The 24,959-nt window shown below is 39.1% G+C and overlaps 1 protein-coding gene across 4 annotated transcripts; it reads right to left on the bottom strand.

Annotated features, from left to right (window-relative positions):
* Positions 1-46: 46 nt before the first annotated feature.
* Positions 47-24,088, bottom strand: stk39 (serine threonine kinase 39). Of its 4 annotated transcripts, XM_056389332.1 has the most exons (20): positions 23,974-24,088; positions 23,721-23,856; positions 21,936-22,048; positions 21,529-21,637; positions 20,716-20,854; positions 20,295-20,350; positions 18,863-18,972; positions 18,485-18,586; positions 17,967-18,100; positions 17,772-17,820; positions 17,051-17,116; positions 14,866-14,937; positions 13,719-13,841; positions 13,026-13,055; positions 12,537-12,593; positions 11,800-11,861; positions 6,153-6,205; positions 5,878-5,946; positions 5,536-5,600; positions 47-1,829 (listed from the first exon to the last, which is right to left on the bottom strand). In XM_056389332.1, exons 2-20 carry the CDS (start codon positions 23,824-23,826, stop codon positions 1,755-1,757), a joined length of 1,590 nt encoding a protein of 529 aa, XP_056245307.1. In that variant the 5' UTR covers positions 23,827-23,856; positions 23,974-24,088; the 3' UTR covers positions 47-1,754. The 4 variants fall into 4 exon arrangements, with proteins under 4 accessions (XP_056245307.1, XP_056245306.1, XP_056245308.1 ...); XM_056389331.1 differs by having other exon boundaries at positions 23,721-24,052; XM_056389333.1 differs by lacking the exon at positions 12,537-12,593 and having other exon boundaries at positions 23,721-24,056.
* Positions 24,089-24,959: the final 871 nt, after the last annotated feature.

Raw genomic sequence — 24,959 nt, 5'->3', positions numbered from 1 at the left:
CTATTTGTAACCCAAGATCTGGTTCTTATGTCCCTTATGGGACTATTTAAAATTATTGTTTTTATTTATTTATCATTTATTATTTAAAGCACATCAATCTAATATTTCCTCACTAGCAACATTTGGTCACATATCTGAAATGACAGGTTAAGGCTGAATGTAGTGTAACAGTAGCATAGGTACAAACAAATCATAAAGTCAGTAAATTCACTCCATAATGTTTCTTACACAGTAAGATCCATCTAAAGTTTGCTAAAATTAGCAAACTTAGTATTTAAGCTAATATGAAATACTCCACACCTTTTTTTTTTTTTAAATAATAGCAATTCTTCTTTATTTGTTGCTCCTTGTCAGAAATTTGACATCAGCAGATTACAGAGAGGGAACAGGGGTAATATGCTGAAATGGTACACATACTGTACATAGAAAACACAATAAATTACTTGATAAAATAAAGAATTTAGTAGAAGTTAATATTTACCACCTCAATACTGAAAAATAATTTCGAGCTACCAGACTTGTTTGAACAAACAAATGGCTCGTCACCCTTTCAATAGATGCCTTTTGGTTTCATCCTCAGATGCATTGTCATACAGTACATTTTAGTAACTACTATATTTTTGGGAACAAAAAAAAAAAAATTTTTTTTGTAGTGCAGCAGGACAGAGCAAGAAGGTTTAACTGTTGGGTTTTTGTCTATTAGCCTGGCATCAGAAAACACATCAACCAGAGCGGATTAAATGAGTACAGGTTCTGTTATGTTTTATGAGTCTGGTGACGAAAGCACACGAGTTAACTTGTCTCCAGGGGCTAAGCATCAGCTTGTCGGGGGGCACACACTCAGCCCAAAAAAGTGCATTGTAGCTTCTCTCATTAAGATACTTCACGTGAATTGTGTCATTGCTGGAGTAATACATTTGTGAAATGGAAATCAGCAGGTTCTGCTCTTTGTGTGGTCTCACTCATTGACTACTTTCTCAGGCACAGAAAAATGAACAAGGCACCTCTAGCATTTTGAAGCATTAACACTGTCGAGAGCAGCAAATTATACACAGTAACGTCCAGGTCTCGTTTTTTTTTCTGCACACTCAAGCAAATGTTTCCCTTCTTGTCGATGTCAAACAGGTGTTGACACAGAAATACAATTCAGTCTTTTTTTAGACATTCGTTATGTTATTATGAAAATGTGCTTGTCCCCCATAAATTCACTAAGTCTTACATTCTGGGTGGGTTGGTGAGGTGTGAGTCAAAGCAAATTTGTTTTCACTGTGGCAACAAAACAGCATGAGAGAAAAAAAATTTGAAAAATATTTTCTCATTTCAATAAATAATGAGAGCTTTGCTGAACACAGAGGTAATGAGATGTAAAATAAAAACGAGTAAAAGAAAAAAAAAATAAATAAAACATTCAAAGCTACATCTTAATCATCTTCTTTCACCACCTGAGTACATCTTTAGGTTCCTGGGCTGTATCCTGATCCCGGTCTGTGCGCTGGGCGGTGGAATGTTGTTAAGGTTAAAGGTCGGAGGGGGCAGTGAGCAGGGAAGTCTGCGCTAAGGAAGTGAAGGCGGGGGCGGTGGCATAGCTTGGACTCGGGGAAGGTGAAAAGGAGTGAGGGAGGAGGAGGTGGGGGTGGGGTGAGTTTTCAGGGAAGGTGTTGGGGAAGATGTTGCAGGAGGTGGTGGTGTGTTCCTCAGTCTGTCTGCCCTGAACTGTCTCCCTTGTCTCACCTGCTTCAGGCATGAAGAGAGCATCAGCTAACACTTAGCTGTGCAAAGCCGATCAGCTTCACCTCGTCCGGGATCTCCGTGTCGTCGCAGCTGGACGCCTGTGCAAGGAGGAAGACATCAAGAGCGTCAGAGGGGGATAGATTGCATCATGACACTTGGATCTCCACCACCACAAATGATCCTGCAAAATCTCTAGGACAGCTGCAGTGTAACACCCTGGATTAATCAGACGATTGAAAATACTGCTTTTCCTCTCACAAAATTTGTTTTTTTCAGCCTGCTGAGCATTATACTCATAACTCTGAAAAGAACATGGGTTTGTATTTGAATTCACCAACAAAGCCACAGAAGCAGGAGAAAGAAAGAAATGACAAAAATGTGACAATTCTCTGGTTATTGTTAACTACAACTGCAGTTTAGTCAAGTTGATGGGATTCATCTTCAGGTGGGCCGCTCTGCATAGAGGTTAAAAAGATTTCATTTCAAAATCTATAAACATCACTGCGTCCAAACTGATCAGTCATCAAACAGGAGGATGTCATTACACAACCTCTTTTTGGACAGTTGACATGAAAGTTGATAGGTTGTTGTTAGGAGACACTTACTGATTTACATGTCGAGTAGACATATATTTATTTGGAGTTGTGGCAAATTTAAGTCCAACATTCATTTTATTTTTACCTCAGTTTTTGGTCTCCACCAACTCCTAAAAAAATATGTGAGCTGAAAGTCCCCATAAAGCTCTGCAGAGCTCAGGGGAACTGCACACTGTCGATTTGTCGCCGCAGGGGACTGCTCTTACATTTCATCTAGTCATTCAATGATTTGAGAATATAAAAAGTACAGATTACATTATTTAGGCTTGTGCAAATGTTAATTGTTTTGTTCTGGAAGTTTTATAAGATCACACTTACAATTTTATAAAGACAGTGAGTAAGAAGAAAGAGGACTTAATGTAGGTCAGTCACATCTGGACAATACTTAATCAGCTTTTAATAAGGTCAGAATCGTTGCCAGCGCTGCTGCAGTATTTCAGATAAGAGCATCACCAGCATGCAGAAGGAGCCAATGTGAAAAACAAAACAAAAATGAAAACTTGATCCATTTGCAGTTTGTAAATATAGAATAAAAATGTATACATGACCAAAAGTATGTGGACACATATCCTGTCCACATTCTTACACATTTTACTTTTAGTCTGGGGCTGTTTTTCCTGGTTTACACAAGTGCCCTTAGTTCCATTTACAAAAGCTAGAGCATAGACAATGGTGTTGTTTCAACTTTGAGGCATCAACATGACAATGCCCCTGAGCACAAAGTGGGGTGAAGAGGTGGTTTTTAAAAGTTTGGTGTGGAAGAACTTGAGGGGTCTGCACGGAGCCCTGTCATTAACCTCATGCAAAACCTTTTGGAACGTTGAATGCAAGTCATGCCTTTCCAGCATCAGTGGCCGACATCACTAATGCTCTTGTTGCTGAAGGGGAGCAAAACCCTGCAGCCAAGTTTTAAAATCCAGAAGAGTGGAGGCTATTACAGCGGTATATTAATGTCCATGGTTCTGGAATGAGATGTTCAACAATCACATATCGATATAATATCAGAAACATTATAAGGATTTTGGTAATATTCAGGTGTCCATATACCATGTTGGCCATGAAGTGTACAATCCCTAAGATGAACAGCTCCCAGTGGCAAAACACAATATTTATTTCAAAGTTCAGCCTTCCAGAAACTCATCTCACCCCAATTTTTATGCTGTTCAGATGCTACTCACAGAGGCCATGTTAAAGGCAGTGTGTATATAGATTTGGCAGTGTTCACCGAAAACTCGAGAGTCTCCTTTTCCATTCAGCTATTCTCACTATTCTCGCCAGTGTAAATGGGTGACCTAACCTCCTGTCCTCCAACACTTCACACCTGATTGGAGACAGACACTCAATCTCCCTGGGGGTCCGAAAGCCCTGCAGCTGTCTGATCAACATGGTGGGACCGTTATTTAAACAGGTCACTTTTTGTGAGCTCACAGAGTCTATAGTGACCTCTTGTTCAGTGAAGTCATAAAGCTGCTCGAGTGCCACCCACACTATAAACTGTCTGCATAAAAAGATATGAATTGTTCCCTCAGCGAGGGTAATTATTCTCACTCCCTGGGTTTTGTGACACTGTGCTCATAACTCTTCGTTTAGAAAGGGAGGGCTGAGCCACAGTGAGGATTTTACACTCCCTGCAGTAGAGCAGACTTAATATATGGAAATGTAAGCATGCGCATATATCTACATGGTGTGCCCAGAACTGCCCTCACTCCAACTCTCCAGAGATTTGTCCACCTGCAACACTGAGTAGCTGCTGATGAAGCAAACATGGCGGAAAGGTCACTGTGTATAACACCGTGACCCAAAGCACAGATGTTGTTTTCCCACAACAACAGAAATGTCAATAAAATCATAATTTACTTGTTTTTTGTAAAATTCTGCAGGACCAGATTATTGCTTCTTTTTTTTTCAACAAATAGCCATATGGAGGTGACCTCTTAAAGTGGCACATACTGTAACATGCAATTAATCGTAATCTGCTGTGATTATAGATAAAGTAATTAAGTGAGTCTGGATCACATGCAGACATTACTGTACTCAAAAACGAGTGACCCACTGGTCAACTGTAGAACGCACAAATAAATAAACAACTTCCAGCTGCTTTTGTTGTGATTTAACTGCTGAGTGATGCCTGCAGGAAGAAGACAGTGCTGCTGTTGGTTGAAAACTGTGTTTGACCGTTAGTATTTTCTTCATGCTGGAGATGAAGAGACACTGTTGGAATCATGACACTTATCTCCATGAATATTGCACAAAACAAAGTCAGACATTATACAAAATAATAATAAAGACTAACAAAGGGAAGCTATGATATGATATGAGACACATTTTTCTGATGCAGAGCTGTTCAGCTGTAAAATAAATTTCAATTACATTACTACTTTTAATATAGGTTTCCCGCAGGCTAAATGTGCGCTGTGCAGCAGCGTTACACAGGAGAAAACAAACATAACAAAAATAGATATTGGATCATACTCAGTAGTGGCAGATACTCAATGCTGAAAAACTCTGAGGCTAAATGTGATGAGAAGATCTTATTTTTTATCTTTTTGTCAAAAATCTTTCCATGAACAAGGAGCTACTTTATGACTAGGCACATATCAAGATGTATACCTACACAACACTTTATATGAATCATATATATTTGTATTTAAACATCCAATGATTATTTTAAATCTAATTTTATTCTGGAAATTTATTTGTAAGGCTGTCCAGTACCAGACACTTAACTACACATACAAAATAGTTATAATGTAAGTATGTAAAAGTGAAAAGAAAACCTAGTATTCTAAAAGATTTTATTTTCATTATGAAAGTTACTATTTATTATCCATGAATACTCTAAAAAGTGTAAAGGGTAAAGATTGGGTGATAAGTTCAAAAGAGTAAGTAGACCTTGAGTTGGTATAGTATATAGAGGACATGTTTTCTGTAAACGGCCCTTGAGATAAAAAGATTTAAAAAACATTGGTATTTCAAGCATTTTTTTGTTAGGAGCCTCAGACATTTGGTAATGTCTCAAATCTCTTTCACCTTCTAAACATTTCTAAATAAATTCTCAGCGAGAGACTAGAAACTATTTGGTTTGTTTGTGGACTTTCTAATAGCTCAAGCTCTCACATTCCTAACTGAACCTTTCATCAACAAGCTGTTTATGGCGCACGACAAACCCGGGAGGCTTCCGTCAACCATCAATCATCTGGAAACTCACCAGTTTGAAGGTCAATACTTTGTAGGTAGTCGGGTCGTCTACAATCTTCTGAAGGTTGGCAGCAACTGCAACAGTTACAATAACAACAAACATGTTTTATAATATGCAGAGTAAGTATAAGTATAGTTATGTTATTGCATAATTTTAAAATCAAATGCAATATATATAAGAAATACATTTCTATAAATTTGACTAATGTCATGTTCTAGGGGTTTACCAATTGAAATAAATGCCCGTCTCTAATAATACTTCTTCATAATCACTGCAAGTAACATCCTAACACTCTTTAAGTGAGGTTTTATCGTAAATGAGCTTTACGAGAATACAGAGGTGTAATATTACCAATTACGACATCGTGCCCGTTGACCAGACCGGCTGAGAACAGTTCCTGGGAAACGCCATCAGCAGTGTCTTGTGAGGGAATAACATGACAAATATTGGGCCTGCAACAATCCACTTACCAGGTAATTGAGTTAGATATTGAATTAGATACTGTCATGAGCATTCCCATTCACAAACACTCCCGTTACCCATTACACACATAACAATTCATAGAGCCTGAAGCTGTTATCACAAAGGGTATAACACACTCAAATCAATTTAGGCTGAACTCTTACCTCGCCCAGGAGTGAATTCAAACCGGATGTCATTCAGCTCCTTTCTAGAGTTCCTGAAAGGAGAGACAAGTGGGTGTGTTTGCACAAGTAGTATGCACAATTTGTTCAAATGTGTTGCAGCTCCCTTACAAAAGGAGCAGAGACATAACTGAGTGGCAGAACATCAGGAGACAAGGAGGAGACCACCAACATGAAAATGACTTATGTGAAATAGGGGAAGTGATGATAAGGTGGACAAGCAGCACAGATGGCGTGTTAACACTGGAGGACCACATCAGTGAGCTTGTCAAACTTGGATGAAAATGAGTGTGAAACTGATGTTATTAAACCTACATTCATTGATTTTTTTTTTTTTTTACCACTTGGGACCATCACCTCAGGTTGATAAAGCAAACATGTTAACAAACAGCAGTTTCTTTCCTCCACAGGCAGCAACATTAGCATTCAGCTGAAGTAGCATTGTGTTCACTTGACAAACATTAAGTCTAATATTCCCCTCACCTTTTAGCTCTGTTTTGCTCTCCACCAACTCCTGAAGGAAATATCTGGCTCTTTAGCTTCTAAATGCCGCACTACGTTCACCAGCTGTTCGCTAACTTTGTAGCTCGATGCTGATGAGGCAGCACACAGTGAGTTTTTACTGTTTGGTTTTTTTTTACGCTGAAAACGATGAGAGCGGTGTGATTAAACCAAACCTAAAGTTTCAGACAGAAGACTAAAACCATGAGGTGAAAGACAAAGTTCATTCCATCTTTTCAATCCATTGTTTAATAAAATGTAAATCCCCTTTACCCAAGTAAAACAATGATTAAATATTTTGTTACCATAAAAAAAGTAATACACATTATATTGAATTGAATTTTGTCTCTGTTTGAAGACATGGTTTGAATGACGTCCTGAGATTCAGTGTGTACCTGTTTAGACTGCAGGGAAATGTGAAAAAATAAGCATGTATACATCCAGCTCATTTGAAAGCATTAATAAAATGTGCCCTCGAGCCTCGTTGTGGAATCAACCTGCATTCATTTGCATAACGTGCATTTCAAATCTGTCTTTAACATTTGTGTGTGACAGATGAATGCTGGTTGCTGGTAAAGGAACATTTCAGTGCTGCCCCCAACACAACTACAGTAGGAGAAGATTAATTGCCTCCGACAAAGAGGTTATGTTGTCACCCATGTCTGTCTGTTTCTTTGTTTCTTTGTGCGCAGGATTACGCCAATAGGATTTGCATGAAACTTGGTGAAGGGATAGGGCACGGGCCAGGGAAGAACTTGTTACATTTTGGGGCCAATCTGGTTAAAGGGGGCGGATCCAGGAATCTTTGTTATCATTTCCCATAACATTGCGAGACTGGGCATTTTTCACCATTTTCCGTCAACATGTGCAGGATTGCCTGGCCTTGGCAGAGGTATGCGCTCCACTGTGTGCCATTCTAGTTTAGTTTGTGGTCTGGTGGTGCGGTCTTCAAACAAACAACACGGACAGCCCACAAGTGTGATTCAGCTTGACTTTCAGATTTACGGCTGAAAAGGGGAAAATAAATAAATAAATTGAAAAAATCAGTAACAAATCTGGCGAGGACATCAACAACAACTCCATTCCCTGCAGTGGAGGAAGAGGGGAGGACACACTGCCAAGCATGTCGAGGCAACATGTGTCAGAGGATCATAACCCTGCCCAAATAAAATGTGCCTAAACTACGCTCCTCCATGGATAAACCACATAAATCGGATAGACTACATCAGGACCATGTCGGATGAGCCTTATATATTGGCTGAACGCTGTCATGATGTGTGAGAGTTAATATTATTATCATAATATTATCAATTTAAAATACCGCTATGAAGATTTCATGTTTTCACAGCTCAGCAGCATTACAATTTGCATTTTTTACCCACCAATACCCTATATGTTTTTGACATGTTGTGAGCTAACTAGCGAGTGTGAGATGACGTGAGATGAATTATTCCACTGGACGATGGCAGCTTTATGACACATTATTTTGACTGTTTGTGACAGGTGATACCAGGGAGAAGCTTTATAAACATTTCAAATATAACAGATTGGTAAAGCAATCTCCAGAGCAATCCATTGTAATTGATTGCAGTGTTTTTGTCATACAGCCCTGTATTGTTGGCTGTCACAGTGGTTACTGACAGTGAGTAAGAAAAATGTAGATGTGTCACAGAAAACTAATGACGAGGCCAAGGCCAACAAACAGATGTTCTACTGTGTTGAGACTACATAGGTGTTTTGTACATTTAATGTCACACAGGCAGGCGGTAAACTGTACTGTACTGATAATACAGTGAAAATAGAAAATGTTCCATTTTTGAAAATGTTACAATCAAACCTTCCTGGTAATGATTTTTTTTCTGAATAATTTCCGAGAAGCTTCACAGAAAGGACTAGCAAGGTCTTATTTGATATTAATAATAAGGAAACTGTAATAGTGTTCAGTCTGCAGACTAATTAACTGATTCTAAATTATTGCTATTGTACCCTCGAGCTTCTTTTAGGCGATGCACACCAGGTTGCCCGAACAATACAATATTAAATGTTTACAATATTTACAATATGAAATTACTGCTCAACGAATGTGTGCTTGGGTTTCAATTGAGTTTTTCTTTCAAGGTAACTTAGAGGATTTTTAGATTTCATAAGTGTGTACATAACTGTCAGGAAATTTGGAAAATTGTAACGGTTTCCTGGAGCCCAAAGTGACATCCTGACGTTGCTTCTTTTGTCCTAACTAACTAACCAACTAAAAGCCTAAAACCTAAAAATATATAATAAGCTAAGGGGGAAAAGCCGTTGACGGACTCGTGACTAGTTGAAAAAACACATGTCACCTCTGGACTCCGCTCAGTGAAATCAATTTGCATCTGCGCTATTTTGGCAATTTAAGCTCCAATGACATTGCACCAACAGCCAAGTATATTATGCAAATCTTTACTTCCTCTTTAAACTGCTGACAATGCTTTTCTCAGGAGTCCTGCCTTTGTAAAATAAATGAAAGGGAAAAAAAAAAAAAGATTGAACAAGTTCCAAACAAAATGTTGACATAAATCCAATCATGCTGCTGCTTTTCCCCCGTCACTGCCACCGAGGGGATCGTATTACCATAAACTCATGCTAATCAGCTGTAACTCATTTATTAGTTGAGAGAGGAGACCAATTAGCTGTTTATTTTGTTCTCTCAAATGCATGGCACTCATGGATTATTATTTTACTATTATTATTTCAAAACTTTTACAAATTGTCAAATTGTTTTGCAATGTTGTGTATTTGGCCGTCATATCCATGCGTTGGTATAATATTGGACCTGACAACTGACAATAAGATCCAGGGATATTTTTGAGTACATTTCTTGACAATGAGGAATAACGAGAAAACTACTTGATTATTCATTTGAGCCAGCCAGTTTCCAAATGGCAGAGCACTGGTCAGACTGATTTGACCGCAGAATTTCTTTACTCACAATTGCTTTGAGTGGTTTCTAACTAAGAACAATTCTCATTATTACTGACTTGGAGTTGTTAGTTATATAAAGTACGAAAACCTCACTGGGAATTCCGTTACGGATGCCTATCTAAAAAAAATTGTCTTTAAACAAACAAAAATCGCCACAAATTTACCCAACATCTACTTCACATTAATATTCCAGATAAATCCTTCCTTTAATCACCCTGCTTAAATGCACTGCTTCTTATGCAGGTCTCATACTATTTGTGAGGACCATAAATATCTCTTGTTCTGCCCCCAAAACATAGGAACACAGCCAAAGAAAATCCCAAAATATGAATGCAGTCTCTCATCTTATAATACCCTCTGTGCTGATTCACTTTAAAACATACCAGCCAAATCCTTCTCAACACAAAAAGGTCAATTTTTCTCTAAATGAAACATTTCCTAAGGAATAAATTGCTCAGAATCAGTTTGCTTGCTTCTCATCCCAAAAATTCCAATTCAAAATAAAGCAAAATGCTGCAAAATACTACTGATTCTGAGTCAGTGCAACACCAGCTGTTCAGATGGAGAGAGATTTGGCTTATTATGGAGCATTTGAAGGATAAACTGTACACAAAGAGGGGCTTGATGTTTTTCATCCTTTCAAAGGGTTTCTCATATCTTGCTGCTACATCAAATAAAATGTGAGTGTTCTGTCAAGTATGTCTTTTATAGTTCAGGAAATATAAAACAAAATACAAAAAATCCTGTCGTCAACACATCCCCCACGCAAGGAGCATGTCAAAGAAGAGGGTATAGTGAAAGGTCTTGGTAATCCACCAGGGCATTTAAATCTTTAGATTTCTGTGAAAAAAAAAATGCCGTTAAGCTATTGGATTTACATCTAAGAAGGCATCCATCATATGTCTGTATCTCTAATACTGAATATTCTGGCTGACAAACCAGAGAGAGATGACCTGACAGCCTAATGCAGCAGCCACATCAAACACAGTCAATACATTTCTCTGTGAAGGAAATGAATTCTTGTACTCCATGACTCTGCTTTGACACATTTTTACAAGCTTGTTCTGAAGATACCAGGATAACCTTATTTATTTATTTTTCCATCTAAGCCTACATATGTTGTAACTGTACAACTGATAACCATATTTAATCTGTTTGTCGAGTCAGAGCTAGAAAATCCACACACTGATCAAACATCACTAAACCCATGTGTGAATTGTGAAACTGAAGAACAGAAAAAAAAAAAGCCCAAACTGTCAAAGCTCTCTCTCTTTCTTTTTATTTTCACTGCCAGGTTAGAATAATGATTTTTCACCAGCCACGAAACAGTTAGCCGCCTCCTGTTGTGTCCAGACCACTGCTTTGTTAGTACGCACAGACTAAAATGGCTTTCTATGCTGGACGCCTGGGGAGGGACCTTCAGATGCCTGTTCAACCAAGAATGTGCTCTGCAACCAGCTCATCGGGGAGCTACGGGCAGACTTCCAACTGTCCAAATACGCACCATTGTCTGTCTGTTGCTGCATCACTTTAAATTCACCCCCACCCCACCCCCCTTCTTCCTGTGTGTTTGCATGCTGAGTAAGAGTGAGAGAAAGTGAACTATATACAAATAGCGTACCTGAGCGCTGAACATGTGCCGTGCATTCCCTGATTGTATCGCTAATTTAGTTGTTTTCTAACAGGAAGTATCTATGAGGTCATTCTGAGGCTGAATCACGAGCTTCCACTTTGTCATGACAATGTGCTCGTAAACAGCATTGTCGGGAACAACACAGCGAGAGGCAGGGGTGCCACAAGTGCAAACAGTCTGAGGGAGAGAAGCAGTTTGTGGAGCACAGCCAGAGACCCGATGGAGCGCAACACTCTCCTCCCTACGACACGACCGGTGCGATGAGGGGATCCATGGCAATGCCAGATCCCCTCTGCAGCAGACAGAGATAGATCATCATGTCTATGAGTAGCCTGCATGTTAAGCACAAAGCGAAGTGACGATGAGTCCAGAAAATGTAGCCGCGCTCTGTAAATCTGCTCTGAATTTCTGCTTTTACTCCAGAGAAACAGAGAGATCTCTAAACTGCTTTTTTGACCCCCGTGCTGCCTTCTTCTTAAGATTGCCTGGTGTGCCAGCATATGATGGGAGGGCATTATCTGAAAACATCAGTCTCACCTTAGCCGTAGTACCATGTTCACAGCACCTTGAATGTATGGTGTATCCACATATGGTTCAACCTGCATGAAAATAATAAAAACAAAAACATCTGATGGTGAGGCAGTTTTCATCGTGCACAAATAGATTTAACAACAGTACATGGAGTGACCACACACTCGCCCACGTGGCTTATTTTTTTCTGAAAAATGTCTCCAATTTATCGCAGCTGCAGGAAAAGTTGTAAGGGAAGAAGAAAAGGAGCAACACATTAAGGTATATTGTGAAAGAATCTATCAACATTATCAATAGCATATTACAAATGGGCTTTTTCTACAGCAAGAAATGGATTTCAAGGGTAAGAAATGACTGCTGAGTAGCTGTCAGACTTAATTCCCGACAGGAGCACAAGACTACACCTCAAACTGCTTTGGCTCATTTTCAAAATGACAATAGCCTTAGAAAATGGGTTACAATGGCAGAGAGTCTTTAGATGAGATACACCCAGGCTATGAGCTGGCATTGTCAGGCAGACAGCCATTTACTCTGAGTTATTACTGCTGAGAGCATCCCTCCTGGAGAACCAACACACACACACACACACACACACACACACACCCTCCCACCGGCACACGCACGAGACGGACACACACGTGTACAGTATGCACATGCATAGACGTACACAAACACACAGACAATCAGCGTGGCATCAAGGTCACTGAATCGTGACAAATTAGTGCTGCTGCTGAATCCCTCACCTCGGGATGCTGAATAGACAACCCTTCAATAGGAACATTGTTGGCATTCTCCTCATTCTAGGAGGAACAAAATGAGAGGCATAATTGCACAAATGCTTTTACATCCTTGGTAAATATCAAAGAGCTCATCTTATAAAGACAACACAGGAAAGTCAATTCACAAGAATCACTGAAGAGAAATTTGGTGGCTGCGTCAGACAGTTTTAAAAACAGGTGCTTGGCTGTTTCGATCAAACTGCATAAAAACGAGTGCGGTGAAATAAACATTCATAATTGAGTTCATGATTCTTACACAAGCCTCGGCCCGAGTAGGCCAGTTAATTGCAATTCCAAAAATGCCCCTCTGCCAAGTTATCAAATTGTGCAGCAGCAGAAAAAGGATGAAGTCTGTGTGTCTATGACAACTCGTCTCTTCACCCAAATACTAGAAAATATTTATCATTTTAATTGCATGCTAGAGTTAGTGTACGAGAGGAAGAACTAACTTACATCTTTGGCCTCATCTTTGACCCTTCGTGACTGGAGGGAAAAATCAAACACACATTTACATTTTCATATTCATAATCACACCGCAATAATAATGATTTATTTCCTCTTTTCAATTTCTGAAATCATTGGCAGGAAATTAAAAATACAACCTAGTAAGAATACTAGCAGAAACAACTTATTTCTTAAATCATTACTCTTGGTAACATATTATTTATTGCATCATACATTAAAGCGGGGTATCTTTATCAAAGAGCCCTTTGATCATAGCTGTCTACTTCCCCCTGCCTCAAATCCTTGCAGCTATCTTCCAGCTCATTAAAGCGACCTCATGACAGGCTCTCTCTCAGAGATAAGCCATCTGCTATCCAAAAAGCTAACTGATCAGGGAGGGGAGGGATGTACAGGGTCAAAGACGGAGGGGAAGTTACACAACAGTTTGATTTACAGCTTAGACATGACATGCAACAATAACAACAAACACCTCAATAACTGGTCAAATCTAAATTTCCATAATCAAGTAGTGATTTTATTACAGTGACAAGTGAGGCTTAATCTAAAAGATAATCTTGAACATTCTTTGCAGAACTTGTTCCTCATACACACATACACACATACGCATTTTAAGATGAATACTAAGAGTAAATATGAAAGGATGCACCCTGCTGAGGCAGGTCTTTGTGGGGTCTCACCTACCCTGCCCTGATTCACCGCCGCCTTGCCCTCCTCGCTGCCCTCGTCCAGCTCATCATCGCTCCACTCCCAGTCTCCATCCTCTGTCTTGTGCAGGTGACCGCTGGAGCCTGGGACCCTCCTCACCTGGACCATGACAACACACAGCCAGCACACTAAACATTAATGACATCATGCATAGTTTTTCCAATTGTACATGTCGCTGCATTGAGCTCTACTCATGAATCCATTAGGTTTTACAACTCTTAAGATCACTCCTTGTGATGAGCTGACATGCGTTGGTTCAATTGAAAAGCACATAAACAAATATATAAATATATAACAAGTATAAAGCCAAGTCACTCAGCCAGTTGAATATATCTGGTACAGCAGCTCATTGCTGCCACAATGAGATCCTTTTCATGATACAACAAGAAATTTTTCACATTATAATGATTCACTTAAGAGTAAGTTTTTGCCTAAAATGTCTTTCATGATCTAGCATTGATGATTTTAATAGAGATTAGAATAGAATTGAATAGAATAGAATTATATTAGTTAATGTTTGATTTTTAACCAGCAAAAACCAGCATACACACACATTTACACAAGAATCTTTCATCACTGATTAAGACCTTGGCGGACAAAACATTGGACAAATAAAACTTTGGAGGTTGGAAATTTAAGTCTGCTGATATGACAGCTTTTGTTGTATATAGTACACTGTCTTACAAAACAGCTCAGAGCTCCAATAGAAACCTTAAGGTTGCTCAAAGTAATACAATCCATTTAGCAGGCACAGCCTGGTTACAGCACAATGAGTACAGCACGGAACAAGGGAAAACACTGTAAATCATATGGAAAGCCAACATAAGAGGGATATCCAATACAATTTAAACCTGGTTAAACACCAGTAGTAATATGACTGCAAATGTAACCAGCATAGAAAGCAGATAAGTATGGCAGAGTCATTGGTAGAGCCTGTAATTTGTTGCACTTCTACACATCCTGGAAGAGCATGTAAGACAAGCAACACATGACTAGTCTAGCAGTGTGAGATAAGGTATAAGAGCGTCACAGTGTTACAGAACAGACAGCACACAAAACTGTAAGCCACTACCACCATCCTTCTCCTCAACTATAGACAAGGTCAAAGTTAAAGAAGCACTACCCTTCTGGTGGTGTCAGGTTTATTTTCCAAACCTGACATAGAACCAAGGCTCCCCCACTTCTGTTCAGGGTCCTTGGGCAAAACAGATACAGATCAATGCACTCTGCAGCCATACACGATCACCCAACTAACATTCACACACATACAGAGACGCCGATACAGGATGCACAAATCATGCAGCTGACAATACCACCCAATGCAAATATACAGAAATATATGCGAACAGAAACATCATAATATACGGATGTAAAATCAGTGATTGCAAGGGTAAAATTGCTGCACATTCAGGTAAAATGTACTGCATCTTGAAATCGGGCTTCAGAAAACATCCATGCAGAACTCCAATCAGCATCCTATCATCACTTGTGCAGTGAACCATATGTTTGAACTCAATATCAATCCCATTCTACTTTCCCACTTTTCATTATGTAACAAATCAATGAGACTAGCCCATCACCTTGGCTGTAAACCACTAATGTCTAATCTTTCAACAAAAAAAAGCCTCCAATTTTCTCATCCAGAAGCTCTACTGTGGGTGTCACGGTGCCCTCTGCTGGCTACTCAACTCACATGTACCTACTGTTTATACAGAATGACTCTGCATGTAATCTTTTTTTAGATTCATATTTCAAATTACTTTTTTGGTGACAGCTGACCAGAGCCTCTGCCATCTCCTTTTCATTCACTGGAGCATTATCAAGGTGAAGTTAAGTCCCTTTAAAGCCAATTTAAAGAGTAAAGTTTTATACCGGCTGTTCGGCTTAAAGTCTCATCTCTTAAACCCCCATAGTGCTTGTTTCCGGGGAGATGAATTGCATGTGTTTACCATGACCATAGAAAGGAAAAAAAAAAACCACTACAGAAACAGAACAAGAACACCAAGGAACAGAGGAGCAAAAGGGCGGAGGAAAGCTATTCACACTATTCAGTTCACAGAGGCCAAGAGATGTAGGGAGGTTGTGATTAAAGAGGAGCTAAGCTAGAAGGTTTGAGCATACCTGAGGAAAATCTTGGAAGAGCAAGGCCACTGTGGTATTCCTATAAACGGGGTCACAGCATCCTAAGATGACAGTGTTTCTGCAGTATTGCTTGTCTCTGCAAGCTTTGGGTAATGTTTGCTGAGTGTATAATGTAGACGACTCTGTGGGTCAAATCAGCAAAAAAAAGACCAAGGACACTGGCTCTGCGGCTCATGCATTTCATGCACTGAAAGTATCAAGTGAAGCAGACTGTATATACTCTGTATGCAGTCTAATTTTACACTTTTAACAGGACTGTACACATAAAAACACAACAAATGACTCATCTATAAAAGTGCACTACACAAATTGCGATCATTTGCTTTAATATTTATCATTTGGCAAAACGTCTTGCTGTGCAAATCATAAATGCTGTAGCTCATTTTAGATCCAGTCTCATATGATTTTTGTTTTGACCTGTACTGACAAAACTTAATATAGGAAATCCTGTTTAGCAATAGGTACCATTCATAGCTATGACTACTATAGTTACCACATTAACCATCAACAAACCTCAATAAACTCACGCTACTCCACCATAGTTGGCTCCCTCTTTATTGACACCCTGCCCTGTCTGTGCGTAATGTTAACGTCATACACAGTAACAGCCCTGCTCTCCACTATGCCCTCCATTTACTCCCGACCATGTCAGTGAATTTCCACCCCTCCACTCAGCCACTCTGCCTTTCGGCAATAGCCCTCTGTTCCCATTTCTGTCCTGGCCATCCAGGCGAAGTGTTATGTGAAGCCAATATCAGCTGTGCCTGAAAACCGCACTTCCTCCTAATAAACTGTGGACAACTGAGCAAGCACAGTGAACAATAATGTGCTCCTTTCTGTTACCTAATGTTAACAATTCATTTAATCCTGTTTGTCTTTAGTGGGCCACATGCAGAGCGCTGCACTGGAGGCCACAGACACAAGACATCAGGACATCTACACTATTTGACTCTGCAGTGGCCCATATTTTCAAATAATATGCACAACAGTTTGGGCATGATGTGTTTGAGGTGCTGAAGAAAGTCAGAGTGCGTAGCTTGTGTTGACTGTAAATGCAACACTCTGGTGGAAAGAGATATTTCAGTCAATCCCAGCCCTCTGCCATAATTTGTTAATGTTTAGTCAATAACAGAGTTATTTTACAGGGAATGTTTGTATAAACATACCTTCTTAGCTCTCTGGGAAATCTTTGGCGCACGACACAAAAGCTTCTCAACCAGATATTCTTTGTTCTGCAAGAGAAAAATCAAACTATGAATCAAAACATCATCAATAAACACAGTGAACTGAGTAAATTAATAAAAACCTGCTAATGAGTCACAAAGATCTCAAGTGTTGTGTTTTTAAATGGCAGCCCTCAGAAACCAGCTTTGTTGATGAAGCACAGAAGGTGAATGAAAGTTGTAAAGGTTAAGTTATCTTCTTAAAATGTTAGGGGTTAGACCAGTGACTAAACCAACTTGAATGGAAACAATACAGTGAGGTTCTAATACTTGTTCCTCCTGAATAACATTCATCACATTTACATGATACAAATGATGATACAAATAATTACTCTATTTTGCATTGCAGATATTCAGAGCAGTTGTTTAACAGCTTTTCATACCTCTGAACCAGAACATTTAGGACACCATTTTAAATAATCATTATGTTAAATTATTGAAAATACACATTTGACTATAAAATGTGAGACTCGCAGTCACTGTGTTACGGAGGAATTAACAAGGACAGAAAATGGAATTTGACATTTTTTTTGATGTATCCAAGTACATATAACCATAATAAACAAATAGGAAAGCATTGAGGTACAGGGCATAACATAAGCATAGCATTAATAACAAAAGCAAACAAAGAGGATGAGTCAAATATTTGAGTTGTAACAAATACCTTGGCCTTCTGGAAGAATTTACACTTCAAAAGCTCTGCGGCTGTCGGCCTAGAGATAAAGAAAAGTACATTTTGTTGGAAAATATATCTCAGCACAGCACTCACTGAATGTTAATCAGGTCTTTTTATTGATCACAAATTGCATCATCTCTCCTCACTGAAATATTTGGTTGATATATGGAAAGTGGAGCTAACCTTTTGGCAGGATCCTTCTGAAGGCACATAGTTATTAGCTTTCTAAATGATTTGCCGTATTTTTTTAGCATTTCCTTGTCCTCCACACCCGTCTCTAGAGTGGGTGGATCGTTCTGTAGGGTAAGCATTAAAACCTGAAAGGACAGGAAAAATGGTCAGAACCGCCCACAGAACAGAAATACTGTAGATGAGGAAAAGAAACTCAAAGCAGGAAACTCTAGCAGAAATTCTGTGGAAACTAAAAGCAACAAGTTCCTTTAGATTTAAGGTTTTTTTTTCTCTTTATTAGTTGTTTGGTTTCCCAAAAAGCAGAAAGTCAAAATGTCTCTTCATGCTTTTTCTTGCTAATGATGAAACTTCACTGAAACAAACTTTAGGAGAAAGGTTGGTAAGCCAAGACATTAATGGACACTGCTTTCTTCTTGTCCTTTCCAGTGCCAGTGAAAGCTACAAGTATAACTGTGATTAGGACATCAGACTGATTAAATAACACCCAATAACACATCCAGAGCACTCACCTTCATGGGAGGGTAGCGGTGATAGGGTGCGGAGCCTGTTGCTAACTCTATGGCTGTAATTCCAAAACTCCATATATCTGCTTTGAAATCATAGCCTCGTACCTGTGGATACAGAATTACAATAATCTGTAAAAGAATACACTTAAGTCCGGGAGACTTTATGTTAATGTCATGATCTAAGAGCGTCACAACAACATAAAATTATTGATTATATGATTTATTAAAAAAATTAACTAATGATAGAATTACATTATGTAACGCATAAGCACGTTAGAAGTAAACTCACAAAGTCAGGCAAATACAACTGATACAAGATACGATGTAAAGAGTTTACAGTGTCACCAACAGCTAGCTTTGTATGGACAGAGACAGACTAACCTGTTCCATCACCTCCGGTGCCATCCAGCATGGTGTGCCAACAAAGGTCTTTCGTACTTTGTTTCTTGTCATATCCCCGCCTGTAGCCAGGAATGCGCTTACTCCGAAATCTTAAAGACAATAATAAATAACGCACAGTTAAAACCTATTAACAATCTGAAGAAATACAGGTTGACGTATGTTGTAATGAATCCGTCTACAGGCAGGACTTTTTCCATATTCTCACATTCTGGGTTAAAACAACATGGTGACAAATGAAGAACTGCAGGCTGGAGGTAAATATTGTACAACAGAAAGCAAATGAAAGAATTTCAATTTTAGCAATCAGAGGCTAGTTTCTATTGATCTCTCCAAATGTGAATAAAGCATCTCTGCTTCTTTGATTTGCAGGTCATTGATAACTATTGGTCAAAACTTTACATTCAACAAAATGTTAGTGTAAATAGTCACGGCATAAATGCAAAAACAAAAATATTTGTCATAAATATCAGTATGTTTGTATACTATTTAGAATTTACGAACCTTTCTCTTTGAGTTAGATGATATACTCTAACCTTTTTTTCACGGTAAAAAATTCCACTTGTTAAAGTAGCAAAAGCATAAGAGGTGTTACTAATAACATTAAGTCCCAGTAAGCTATAACAGTGATACAGTGATGCTGCGTTCATGTCATACAGTTCGGGCTGTAGCCACGAGCAGCCAAGTCAGAGAAACTCTGAGTTGAAGATACCGGGAGATTCTGACAGGGACAGTATCTCCCATCTGATGAAAAGAGCCACTGTAAGTGTCGATAAACCGACTATTAAATGGCTACAAAAGCCACAATCAATGGCAGTTACACCCAAATAAAATCTAGTATTTACACACAATACAATCAATTCAACTAATTGATTAATTGATAAAAAGGGGTAAGACTTTATCTGTTTGTATCTGGTTTCACTAGTCAATAAACCCTTCCAAGTCGGTACAATCATCTGATTTTCCTACTGTGACATGTCAAAATGGCTTCTGTGAAAAAGGCCTATCAGATATCAGATATCAGATACCATGGTACATGCACAGAAATCAAGTGGCTGTAAAACCTGCAAATTTTCTTTACAGGCTTGCATCCATAATTTGTTCAGGCCTGTAAATGAATTCATTATCAATTCTTAAAGGCAGTATATAATCCCTACCGTGAAACTACTGCTGTACAAAGCTGCCAGTTTCAATATACGGACTGCATAAGCAGATATGGAATTATTCAGGACGTATTATCGGTCTAATGTCAGAGCTGCTTGATTTACAGAAAAAATGCATTGCCATTCATCTTTGATTAATACAATCTATGGATTCAATGCCACAGTTTCAGCATATGTGCGTCTTTTAATTTAAACTAAAGGATGACTTAAGAGACTGTAGCAATACAATTGTAGTACTATGTTCACCACACCTGCAATCTGAACAGATCCATCCTCTCCCAGTAGTATGTTCCCAGCTTTCACATCCCTGAGGTCAACAAAACACAAACACAGTCACACATCAAAGTCATATGGAGCAGCATTGATTCTTCCGTTCGCGTGAACCCGTCCCACGGCCCACCACCATCTGGATCTCTGCCCAAGGGGCCGGCTCTCAGTGACCTTGAAATCCAGGAAGTTTACAGAACACAACAACTGACCTGCAGGTCAATAAATACAATTACATGAATGGTTTTAATTTCTTTTTGTAAATAAGCATTTTAAGCCATTTGTTTATCTTATCCAGAGAGCCCCTTACAATGGAGTGACTATATTCTCTTACAATGAGTTTCTAAATTCTTATAATAACTTATCAAAAAATAAAACCGCAACAGCAAATTTCTGACGTGTTACCTGTGAATCTGTCCATTTCTGTGCAGATAGTCCAGGCCCTCTAGCACTTCTTTTAATATAGTAGCAATGATAGGCTCATCTAGAGATCGATTTTTGTCCTCATCTTTGCTTGTGTGCTTAATTATATCCAGCATAGAGCCTGAGAAATACACCACAGAAAAACAGGAACACTGTGTTCATTTTGTATGTTTTAAAGGCACAATACAAATCAGCTGCGCAGTGTTCCACTGAGTTATTACATGATCAATATCTACAACCAGGCACAATTTATTTCAGCGTCTGATAATTGTTTGTTGTCCCTTAAACAGTAAATCATGACAGGCAGTACAATACAGTAACAATATTGCTGTATTTTCTTCACAAGTGAGAGTCATAAGTAAAGCAAAAGGAACATCATCAGACTACAGATGTTATTTACCATGGGAGGCAACCAAGAGTGTGCTAGCGCTTTCATATAATTGTCAGAAATAATAAAGAATAAATAAAGCCAGACTAAATACTGTGCTTTTTAAGGGTTTAGATCTTATGTTTTCTAGGATACATAATGGAAAGTAGTGGCTGAAATGCTCATAAAATTGCTCTGTTTGTTTGTTTTATGCAGTATGTTATGTATGACTGTGCTACTTTTTCATTTGAGACAACTACAGTATAAGTGAGTTATAAACAAGGTAGGTGTTAACCTTATCAGCAGATCAAAGCACAAACATGAAAAAGGGCATTTACAGTGTATCATCATCACACTGACTGAGTGTTCATGCATTATTAAGATAGAGGTAGGATTTAGTTCCATGCAGCTTGGAAGGTGAAGCTTACCTCCACTCAGAAGCTTCATGACTAACCAAAGTTCATCCTTCACGACAAACGAGGTGTAGTAGGTGACAACATTGGGATGGTTGCACTGGCTCATTGCCTGAATTTCTTTCTATTGTGAGAGAGAAATGACAGGACATTCCACTTTTAATCATAACTTTTGTTTCAACAGGAAACATCAGGAAAGTCAGCGTATTTATATACACCTCAGTAACAACAAGCTTGTGCAGCAAATGATCCAATATTACAACCCACAAAGTGCATTAATAAACATTCAATTCTCAGATTAAAGATATCAATGAAAACATGGATTAGAGGTAAAGTAGTAGTAGTAGTAAGGCATGAGAGAGAGAGGTACAAAAACACTGTGCACACATGCTGAGAAATTAGCCCGTATTTATTGTACTCACCAACAGCTCATCCATGCTGGTCTGGCATTTTTCCAGGTTGATTCTCTTTATGGCCACACGCTCCTGTCTGGGGGTACAGAGGGCCGCCTGCACCACAGCTGTGGCCCCGCTGCCTGGAATCACAGCCACAACAGAGCAATGACAAAGTAGACAGGAGCAAAGACGGGACACACAGCTGGAAGATAACTTTCAAATTAAACATCAGTCTGTGGCTTTATGGCCTTTTTCACCGGCCAAGTGTTTTTTGTGTTTATGTTATGGTATTCATCCTTCATGTGTGCTGGATGAAACATTAGACAAACACTATGACACAAGATGACTTGAAGTGCAACGTTTTTGTTTGTATTTCCCCCAACATGATGGGTTGTTGACTTGCTTCATCACAAATCAGGCTTCACGCCGGAGTAGTGAAGTTGTTCACACCAAGAAGCTGTGACACGCAACATACTGCTCACCAACTGTTAGCGGCAGATAAGGAGCAGGGAATACATGAGATCAGACTGCTTACCAGTTGTTTATGAGAACAGAGAGGGGGTCTCACTTACTCATCACAGTCAGCAGCACACAGCTGTGGTGCCTACCTCTTATCAGCAATGATATGACTTATCAGCTCATCTGCACAGTACAGGCGTTTGCCAAAAATATTCGGGCAACTTCCTTTCGTGACTTTCAGTACACGTGAGATTTCCATTGTTGTTTTATTGACTAATTAATATTTTTAAATTATAATGATTCATGACAACACTAAATTCAGTATTTTGTGACTTATGCAGATAAATATAACTTTTCAAATGATGGGAAAGTTGTAAGTTTTTAGATGTCCTTGGGAATGAAAGAATTATTCCATAAAACCACAACAAGCATAGTCCCAATCGGCATAGTAACAGTGGAAGAACACACATTCACAAAGGGTTAATCCTAATGAGAACATGAACACACTGACAGTAAACAATGCTTAACAAGTGAGTGAGCATGTCTTAGTTCACTGCCTTTGACCAGTGGCTATTGTGGAAGTTAGTGTTGAAACAATTTGTCAATTAATCAATCAGCTGTTTTACAGAAAATGTATCATCAACTAATTTGGCATCATCTCAGTTTTTCTTGCAGTTGGGCTGACTAAATGATTGCTTAATGATTACTAAAACAAAAAGATGAATAGATTAATCAATAATGAAAATAATGATTAGTTGCAGTCCTAGTGGAAAGCAAGTCTCTCACTTTTTTATTTAGGGTATGTTCAATGATTCTACGATTGTATGAGGCCTACTATTAACCATTATTCTAATTATCATCATTAATATGAATAATAGTTGTATGGTCATCGTGGTAAGTACATGATGTTTGTAACATTGTTCACCTAAAAAAAAAAATGTGAAGTGCCATCACAGACAACTCAACGAACAGAACACATTGTGGTCTTTACACCGCCACAGCATCTGTGATTTTAGTCATGTCTGATTAACTGGACACGTGCCATAAACTGGCATCGCTGGAGTAGGTCTCTATTATCCGAGCCGCTGAAAACGCACTTAGGCAATGTGACATTTTCAGCCCGAGCAGCAACCTGCATTTCGGCTGCCTCAGCTTCGTCTGAATCACAGACACATCTGCCGTAGACCGGTAGTCTCTAAATGTCCCTGTTAACATCCGCATTGCAAAGCATTGCAGGAGGCTACTGCACACGAAAAAGCCGGTAGGCCCTCGTCGTCATTGCCAGCTGATAACCCGCCGCGGCATGCCTTCCCATGATCACACACAGCGTCCATCACAGCTCCGGGTACTAACCTATGACTTCCTGCAGCTCGTACGACTCCCTGGTAATTGGCCAGCTGGTTGTCAGCGCCGGTTGCGGGTGGTGGACAGGAGCCGGAGATTCGCCTTGATCCGCCATGATGATGATGATGATGCGCTAGTTAGCAGCCTCACAGATACAAACAGAGAGAAAGAGAGAAAGGGAGGGAGGGAGGGAGAGAAAGAGAGACTCAGAGAGGGAGAAAGGGAGAGAGAGAGAGAGAGAGAGAGTCAAATTTGACCTCACCTCCTCGGTACAAGTGTCAGCTGGCAGCTGCAGCAGCGCAACTACCGCTAGCGATGAGCACAACCCGGAAAATAACGGACCACACACATGCGCGCACACAGACACAGACACACACACACACACACACACCACAGCAGTGACATGCAAGTTGACTATACAATATACTCTAGTTCAATATTAACAGGAAGACATTCATTAACCTCACTAGTAATCATCTCAACTGCCAGGCGGCTCTAGAGGCTTCAGTTTAGGTCATTAATTAATCATGTTTTTCAGTTTATCGTAATAATGCAACTATTTTAAAATACTGTGTGCAAGATGAATTATTATCATCAGGTGAAACGACTTGGCAGCTGCTTTGTATGAAACAGTGACACGGATAGGTGACGATTTAACATATCACATGCAGCTAGAACTGCAGTTGATGTTGTGAAGACTGGCCAGTAGATGGCGCCATCACATCTTTATATGGTCTGTTGTCTGATGACTGCAGGACAGAGTTAACACAGCATTGGAGAAGTGAACATACATTGAAACGATCAGTTAGTCATTGCCAAACATCCCATCTGTCTGCAGCTTCTCAAATGTAAATATTTTATGCTTTACTTTGTTTTATGTGACAGCAATTTGATCTTTGGTTTGTGGACTGTTGGTACAAAAAAAAAAAGTAATGCAAAAATGACATCCCCACCTGTAGGATATTTTACAGAGAAAACAATCAATAGAGAGAATAATTTGCAGATTAATCAGTTATGAAAATAATCACAGCTTCTTCCCTATTTGTTAGATTTTACTTATATAATGCGTGTCCACTATTATGCTACAGATTATGTAAGGGTCTATTTGTGGATTCTATAGCATAATAGTCTGGTCTATCCTTCATAAAACTCAGTAACATTTACTCAATATTTTGTAATACACTAGTCACATAGCATATATAATACCTCTCTTATGTATTCTGTTTTTTTTAATATCCAGTTTCTGTA

This window comes from Seriola aureovittata, chromosome 11 (genome assembly GCF_021018895.1).
Source record: "Seriola aureovittata isolate HTS-2021-v1 ecotype China chromosome 11, ASM2101889v1, whole genome shotgun sequence".
In the NCBI taxonomy this organism is placed as follows: domain Eukaryota; kingdom Metazoa; phylum Chordata; class Actinopteri; order Carangiformes; family Carangidae; genus Seriola; species Seriola aureovittata.
The sequence above is the reverse complement of the archived record's forward strand: the minus strand, read 5'-3'. Positions and strand labels throughout refer to the sequence as shown.